A 9,072-nucleotide genomic window follows, 5' to 3' on the forward strand; every position below is an offset into this window, starting at 1 on the left:
TGACTTAAAGACAATAAGCATCTAAACACAATGTCAGGTTCTGGTCTGGGAGCTTCAGTCTCTCTGCAGAATAAATGTTTCCCTCAGTGGTTACCACCACACAACTATGTTCAAGCCTGCAGTAACAACCAAACACGTCCAGTCAACGTGAATCAGAGACAAACTGCACAGACTAATTCTATGAGCACTGCATCAATCCCTTTAGCCTTGAATGTTCTCTTTCATTTTTCTTTGTTCCTGTTTGATAAACCCTGTTTTAGGCAGCAGACCAGACAGCCACAGTGCTTGTTCTCTGCGCCATGATGGATCTTGATCTAATGAAGGAGGTCATCCAACTGGCCATTCTGGACTTAGGTGGGCTGGAGCTCCTCCTTAACTTGCTGGATACTACAGACATCAGAAGCAAAGTGAGTAGCTTTACTTAAGCTGGACCTGGATGGATTGCAGTCATGACAAGAACTGCTTCTATGTGTCAGTATGGGTTTTAGTTGGTGTAACAGGAGTGTTGGTATAGGGAGCAGGCTGTTAAAGACACAGGCAGCTGTTATTCACCAGTATGACATGTTTGACTGCTTTTTAAGTAAAGGTTACTTAAAAAGTAAAGGTTACTTAAAAAGCAACAACGAACTATGGTTTGACCGCCAGAGCAGATTCTTCAAGGACTAAAATGATAATCCTTGCACATGTGTAGGTCGAATGTTAATCACAACCAAGTCACTGGGGATCTGCTGGTGACCCATGTGAGTCTATAAAGTCACATGACACTCGGCGCTCAAGCCCTCAACTTTCTCGTGAGACAGTAATTCTGAGGGACCAAGGACTCAGCCTGCGCATGTGCAGGAATGATTATTCAGTGCAGAACTGCTTTTATTCTGACTTTTTGCCTACTTTTATTGGAAATACAGCTGAGTGTTTGACTTCTATATATTCCTGTTTCAGCACAGTTATTGTAAAGTAATAGTTCTTTCTTTTTTCCACACATTGCTTTTGTCATTTGATCAGATTGGATCTTTAAAAATCCTGGCAAAGATCAGCCAGAACGTTATCATCCGACAGACCATTGTAAACATGAGAGGCCTGCAGAGGATGGTGAACAACCTGGACATACCGGTGAAGGAACTGCAGGCCTTGGCCTCTGAGACTATTGCACATGTGGCAAAGTTCAGAAGAGCAAGAAGAATAGTGAGGGTACATGGAGGAATCAGTAAACTGGTGAGTCTCAGCTCGGAATGATGGAATTTTGCTTCTTTTTGGGTGCTTCCATTTGGGCCTCAACTGCTTCTATAAGACAGTCCAAGCTCTTAAAGAAAACACCTAGCTCTTTTGTGTCAGTGAATTAATGTTTTTAGGTGTCTGGAAAACAAACCATTTCCAAAACCTCCAACCATTGTAGAGTTCAGCTCGTCAACTGTAACCGATGCTTAGCTTCAGCACATTAGGCCAGATGGTTTTCCAATTATATGTGCTGTACAATGGCTGCTGGAAAAGACATCTGTTTTGTTGTTGACTTACCATTCAGAAAACACTTATTGCATTCTTGTTGGTTGTGCAGGAGGCTTCACTTCCTCTGCTTTTCAAATATGTGTGTTTGTATAACTATGGCTCTGTTTGCAACCATTTTCACTTGGGAGTGTAAATGTTGAGTTAGGGGAGCATAGTCACCAGCAGCTTATTTGGATTTAAAGTGACAAGAGGCTCTAAAACAGCTCATTCTGAAAGGAGCTCTAAGTACATAGAACTGAGCAGACTGAAATCTCATTATATAAGAATGATTTTGTGCAACAAAAAGGAAAGGTAAAAAAACGTGTTTCGTATAGCCCATAGACCTATTCTAAACTGTTCAAAATAGGTCACCTTAAAGCCTGTTTGTTCATGTTTGTAACATGAATAAACTGCAGTGTAACATGAGAAAACTGAAAGCTGACCTGGTTCTGGTGTTGTACTGGTCTGGCAGCTGTCCTGCCCTCTCTACCACCACAAAGTTATAGGAAGGATTGGCAGCATTACAAAGCTGTTAAAGCTTTATGGTCCAACAATTTCAGCTTCTCTTCATTTCTTCCTGTACATCACTTGTTCTTTAAAGTGTAAGACATATAAAACATTTCCATTCTCTCCCTGTGGTGCACAGCAGATGCTTGATGGTGTCCATCCATTATTGGAAAGTACTAGAGTGGATGCTGGGGAAAGCAGCTAGAGTTTCTCCTGCATCCTCTGACATGCATTCCTGTTTGTTGACAGAAGTAGCAGTAATTAAAGCCTCCATCCTTTGTATATTTTTTTCAGATTCAAATCGAATGTGCTCATATGTGAGTTGCTCACATGGCAGATTTCTTTCATGCTGTTCTACCTTTTAACTGTGCAGTGTGTTATAGCTTTGTCACTGGCCAGGAAGTAAGGGTTCAAACTCTGAAGGCCATTTACCGTCACACTGGGCTTCTCAGCTCTATCATCAGCATCTGTCCTACTACTTTTTCTCTCTTGTATCTCTGCTGGTTTCATCCTTGCACAACCGGTGGTAATAAGAGTTTTAATTACACCCTTAATCATGGCTAACTACTTATTGTTCTCATTTGAAACCCTCCATTATCACCTCAAAGTAGGAAGCAAACCTCAGGGAGTTCCTGGAATCATGTCGGCTTCACTGAGTTGTTTAGAAGTCTGGGATCCTCTTTTTGATCAGGTGAAGCTGCTGGAATGCTTCCCTTACTCGGCAACACCGGAAGAAGACATGGAGATGAATTTGGAGGTGGCTCGCTGTGGAGCCTCGGCTCTGTGGAGCCTCAGCAAAAGTAGCAAGAACAAGGAGGCCATCCGTAAAGCTGGGGGGATCCCTCTGCTGGGATTCCTGCTCAGGTCTCCATATGAGGACATGGTGATCCCTGTTGTGGGAACCCTGCAGGAATGTGCCTCACAGGTGAGGAGAGCCTCTGTATCCAGTAATGTTGTTCTTTTGCTGTAAGACATGTTAATCTGATTCTGTGAAACAGTCGTTACTGTAAATCATCATTGAGATTCAGGTTCATATTATTCTATTGTTGACTAATCCAGTTTAAACTAGTAAAGCTTCCTACAAACTTTTACTAATTTAATTTTGTCATTAAATATTTATTGCATATGTAAAATATCTGTGGTACTTATTTTTTCTTATTTTTTCTGTTTTGGAATAGAAAAAATTAGGAGCATTAGTAGTTCTAGGACTCAAATGGAAATTGGACAACAGGAAAATCATTATGTTACAAAATCCAAAAATAGAGATGACACAATGACAAATATCAGGGCTGGAAACAGGTGTGACAAAGAAACAGAAGACACAACAGCATAATCTGGCAAGATGTAACAGAAACCGGCAGACTAGCAAAGTTTAGGAGGTGATTAGCGAAACCAGGTTCAGGTGGGAGCTGAGAGAAAAAATGGCTGCACAGCAAAAATATCAACAACAAACAAAGTCCAGCAGATGATGTCACTTTAAAGGTATGCCTGGAAGTACAGCAAACAACACATTTCCAATATCGAAGTTATTTGACATTTTAATGACAAAAGTCTAAAATATTTAAAACTTTTTTTAGCGTAAACTGTAAAAATAGGACATTCTGACTCCTTAGATGAAATGTTTCTCCTTGTGTGCTGGAGACGTTCAGTTTCCCTACAACAGTCAGTCTGGCTGCAGTTTGGATCAAGGATGACATTTAAAACTATAGGTGAAATCTTCACTTTTAAATGGTGGAGGACTTGGTCAGCTTCAAGGTGAGCACACAGTGTCCAGCAGGCAAGTTAAAAGGTCAAGAAACAACAAAGCGTCCGCAGTGACGTTTAAATGATGAACGTGTGTGATCAGAAGGCATGTTTGCATCAGATTGGATGACAACTCCATTGACAACTATTATCAAGAAGTAAAGAAAAAGTAGATCAAGATCAAATTTTATTTAAAATGTGGGATAAATGGAAGGTAATGGAATTTTTGATGATGTTTAAGCATGTAAACAATGTGTTTGAATATTTATTCATGCTTGTGACGTTTTGTTGTGTTTTTCTGTTCCTTCAGAAAAACTACAGGGTTGCTATTGAAAATGAAGGGATGGTGAAGGACTTGGTGAAAAACCTGAGAAGTGACAATGAGGAGCTCCAGATGCTTTGTGCCAGTGCAATATTTAAGGTACTTGGGTTTCTGTCTCCTGCTCTGCTCAGTGCTCTGNAAATCCTTCATCATAAGAGACTTCAGATGGTGTCGATGTTTTAAAGAATGTCGACAATCCCTCCAGACCAAAGTGTCTGAAAATGAAAACATATGATCTATTTACTGATTTCCCAGCTATCGCTCCTGAACATCACATTTTTTCTTGTTTTTACAAGGTATGAAGCTGGCCCAGCAAATCCTTTGAAGAGTTAGAATGGAGGAGACAAAGGAAGCAGTAGATCCACTGCTGTTAATGGACAAATGGTTCACATTTAGGTTTTAGCTTCATGATATGGAGAACACATGTTCCTGTTGTCCTGCAGTGTCAGAGAACTGCTCTGTGAAGAAGATCTGATCACACAACTGAGATTGTGGATGTAGGTCTCCACTGATGAGCCTGTTTGAAAATTATTGATCTTTATGTAACCCTGTCCGTGTGAGATGACACCTCGCTGTTCTTTAGACTCTGCATCGTGTTTTCTTTAATAGGTTGTTGTCGGAAGGAAACTTGAGGCAATAATCAGACAAACACGAGACCTTGACAGACTGACTGATCCATATTTATTTTCTTCTTCAGGGTGACTCTGAGAGTGTAATGAGGCACGCACACGGTTGAGATCATGGTTCAAACCGTTTATTCAGACCACCTGACAGCGCAGCGGCTTCGCCTTCAGAATTCACAGCAAATACTGTGTGTCAACATAAGTCTCATTAACACAGTTTTTTTTTTTGTTTACAGATACATCATAAATTAAAAAAGACAAAATGATACAAAATTAACGACTTGGACATTAAAAGTAACATTTGGCTACAGTGAGGAGCTGGTGGTCAGTATTGCTTACCTTGTACTGCCAGCGCACAGTAACAGACGCCAAGTACGGCGTTCTTCAATGGACACACTTTACCAGCTTCCACAACCCAAAGAACAAATCTAACATTTTGGTGACATGTGCTGACATATTTAGCACTATCCTACATTACATCCATCCATTTTCTTCTGGAAGCTCAGACTTCCCTCTCCCCAGCCACTTGACCCAGATTCTCCAAGGGAATCCCAGGATGTTCCCAGGCCAGTCGAGAAACAAAGCCCTTCCTGCATATCATGGACCTAAACACCTGATCTCTGTGCTACTGAATAGAGCCAGATTCCAGATCTCTCTCAGACCTCTTGTTTGCTTCACAGTGTGCAGAGGACAAACTGACCCGGGATCTGGTCCGCAGCCACCAAGGCCTGCAGCCTCTGGTGTCACTGCTCTCTAAAGCAGAAAACAAGCAGCTACTGGCTGCTGCTACCGGGGCCATTTGGAAGTGTTCAATCAGCATGGAGAACGTAGCTATGTACGCACACAACTTTACTATATATTGTCCCACCTGGAGACATGGACATGTTAAAACACACCATGTTAGACATACAGAACACATGTTCTCTGCCTTTCTTTTTGTGATTTTTTTTTTTTTTGGGGGGGTGGGGTGATAACAGATTAGAGTGACTTGAACAAATTTCTACCTGCTTACTGGAGCAGCGTTTGATACATTACTGTGTGAAAGAGGTTTAATATGAATTAGACATTTTATCCCCATGTGCCAATAACATTTGGAGCCTGTGCTTGCTGAGCTGATGTGCTTCACAGCAGTTGCTCAGTGTGTAAAGAATTAACACAATGGATCCAGAACAGGAGGTTTAGCCTGCTGCAGCTCTGTGCCATCAGTTCATATGTGAGTTTAATATGCAGCCATCACTTAGTCACGACTCACTGTGTCACTGTTTCCACTCTACTCTGTCAGATCCTTTCTCTGTTTATGCAGTTAAAGAGATTATTGGTGTAAAATGTTCAGATTTTGTTCAGATTCTATCAGCTCTGATCTTTGATGTGAGTGCTTTACTTTTAGATTTCAGACTTTTCCTCCATTAACAATGGATCAGGCAGATGTGCAGACTTTACAGGCCTCAGTCATGTCATTTAAGGCCCGTTAGAACTGCACCAGTCGGGATCACAGTGAAATCAGCCTGGAGACATTTTTAATGTTAGAGAGTTGATGGGATCTTTAATCATCAGTCATGTAAGGCTAGATTTATTCAAGTGTTTCTTAGGATGGTTGGAATGGTTCCTGACTCGGACTTTAGTGTCAGATGAGTTTTGAGTCAGTAATTTTGCCTCTAAAATAAATCAAACCTTCAGGGTGAGTCCTGGCAGCCCTAAACATTCCCACTACTGAGGCCTTGACAGACTGACTGATCCATATTTATTTTCTTCTTCAGGGTGACTCTGAGAGTGTAATGAGGAACCCACATGCAGTGATTTAATGCAACAGAAACACATTCATCAATCTGCAACTTCTTCTGTTGTTGTCCTTTAAATATTTTATGAAAATAAATATGAATCTGAAGGTTTCAGCTGAGGTGAAATGTTGTAAAAACACTTTTCTTAATCTAAAATAATGTTTGGCTCAAAACTGCTGTAAAGCTCTGAAAGTAAGAAGAAAAGTTCTCAGCAGCTCTGAGAAGGATCTGTCATCCCTTCCTGGATCAGAACTGACCAAGTGGCTTAACATGGACCAGTTAAAGTCCATGTTAAGCCGTCCCAACTTGGTGGTGATGATGAAGCAGCTTGTTATAAAATGTGGCAGCTTAATACACTGAGAGCCAGAACACACACACTCCTCCAAACATAATCCTGTCACATTGTTGCTAGGTAAAATAATTACCCTATTACTAATAATAACTCTAATAAGATGATTATTATGATGCTTTAATCAATCGTCGTCACATTTAGTAACAACTCAGTTAGAAATGGTAAGAACACTTTGCTTTCCCTTGTACTGAATTGAACCGATCACTGAAGAATGGTGCAGCATTTTAACAACCTTTCAGAATAAAAGCGCTCTCATCTTGTAGAGTTTCACTGTCACATGTTGTTGTTTTGGACTGTTTGCTAACATGGCCGACTTTTTGAAAGGAAACCAACATGATGCTGTGAGGATGTTAATGTTCACTGAAACTTGTCAGTGGATTTATTTTTGTTCTCTCAAGATTATTGAGTCTCTGATCAGAATCTGAGTGAAGTTAAAGCATTACTGTCAGGAAAAAGAGTCTGATAATCAAACAAGGTTTTAAGGCCCCACCCTCTTTTCAGAATCTATCATAGGCTGACAAGTGAAAAGAAAATCCTTTTGGAAGATTTTAGGCTGCTGTAATTACTGGAGCAGTCTGAGATTTTCTGTCTTTGATTAAGTTCAATTCATCTTCCTGCAGACAGGATTCAGTCTTACTTTAGTAATAANCTTCAGGGTGAGTCCTGGCAGCCCTGAACATTCCCACTACTGAGGCCTTGACAGACTGACTGATCCATATTTATTTTCTTCTTCAGGGTGACTCTGAGAGTGTAACGAGGAACCCACATGCAGTGATTTAATGCAACAGAAACACATTCATCAATCTGCAACTTCTTCTGTTGTTGTCCTTTTAAATATTTCATGAAAATAAATATGAATCTGAAGGTTTCAGCTGAGGTGAAATGTTGTAAAAACACTTTTCTTAATCTAAAATAATGTTTGGCTCAAAACTGCTGTAAAGCTCTGAGAAAGATCTGTCATCACTTCCTGGATCAGAACTGACCAAGTGGCTTAACATGGACCAGTTAAAGTCCATGTTAAGCTGTCCCAACTTGGTGATGATGATGATGATGATGATGATGAAGCAGCTTGTTATAAAATGTGGCAGCTTAATACACTCAGAGCCAGAACACACACACTCCTCCAAACATAATCCTGTCACATTGTTGCTAGGTAAAATAGTTACCCTATTACTAATAATAACTCTAATAGGAATGATTATTATGATGCTTTAATCATTCCTCGTCACATTCAGTAACAACTCAGTTAGAAATGGTAAGAACACTTTGCTTTCCCTTGTACTGAATTGAACCAATCAATTCAGTACAAGATTGGTGCAGCATTTTAACAACCTTTCAGAATAAAAGCGCTCTCATCTTGTAAAGTTTCATTGTCACATGTTGTTGTTTTGGACTGTTTGCTAACATGGCCGACTTTTTGAAAGGAAACCAGCATGATGCTGTGAGGATGTTGATGTTCACTGAAACATGTCAGTGGATTTATTTTTGTTTTCTCAAGATTATTGAGTCTCTGATCAGAATCTGAGTGAAGTTAAAGCATTACTGTCAGGTAAAAGAGGCTGATAATCAAACAAGGTTTTAAGGCCCCACCCTCTTTTCAGAATCTATCAGGCTGACAAGTGAAAAGAAAATCCTTTTGGAAGATTTTAGGCTGCTGTAATTACTGGAGCAGTCTGAGATTTTCTGTCTTTGATTAAGTTAAATTCATCTTCCTGCAGACAGGATTCAGTCTTACTTTAGTGGCTGATTTATTTGGTCTAGTCAGTATGGAGGTCATGTGGACTTGAGACAAGTAGCAGCAAATGTTAAACCTTCACTGATTTAATGAAGAAATGAAATGAGACATGATTGATGTCCTGAAACATAAATGTGTACAAAGCACATTGTCACAGTTTGTACTTTTTAAAGGCCTCCCACTGAACCAAGGACAAGGCTCTGAATAAAATCTGAGGACTGAGAAACAGTGAAACATTTAGTTCAGATTTTTAGCTGTGTCCAGATGTGGCCTCTTGGGTCTGTGGACAGAGGTGTTATAGACACACAGAAATGCTGTAAAAGGCTTTAACAAAAGGCTGAGGCAATAAGTTTGCAGTGGAAAGTGGAGACTGCCAAGTCTTGGAGTGTGTTTGCCAGAGCAGCAACGTTTGGGTCAAGATTGCGAAGTTTGCTTCCAGATCCTGGCTTCCTTCCATCGTAGTTCTGCTGCAGGCCGACCATGAGCAGAACATAATCTCCTCTTTAAATGATTCTTCTCTTTATCCGACT

General features: G+C 40.3%; 1 protein-coding gene across 3 annotated transcripts in view; it reads left to right on the top strand.

Moving 5' to 3' along the window:
• odad2 (outer dynein arm docking complex subunit 2) overlaps positions 1-9,072 on the top strand; it is a 26,497-nt gene that overhangs the window by 15,850 nt on the left and 1,575 nt on the right. For 2 of the 3 annotated variants that reach the window (XM_016666830.1, XM_007543376.2), the window contains exons 11-15: positions 261-407; positions 1,003-1,212; positions 2,681-2,914; positions 4,043-4,153; positions 5,358-5,512. In XM_016666830.1, coding sequence (XP_016522316.1) covers positions 261-407; positions 1,003-1,212; positions 2,681-2,914; positions 4,043-4,153; positions 5,358-5,512 — 857 coding nt within the window. Of the gene's footprint in view, positions 1-260; positions 408-1,002; positions 1,213-2,680; positions 2,915-4,042; positions 4,154-5,313; positions 5,513-9,072 lie in introns of those variants that run through there. The other variant, XM_016666831.1, reaches the window with a different exon arrangement.

Source organism: Poecilia formosa, unplaced genomic scaffold, assembly GCF_000485575.1.
Source record: "Poecilia formosa unplaced genomic scaffold, Poecilia_formosa-5.1.2 Scaffold809, whole genome shotgun sequence".
NCBI classification, from domain to species: Eukaryota; Metazoa; Chordata; class Actinopteri; order Cyprinodontiformes; family Poeciliidae; genus Poecilia; species Poecilia formosa.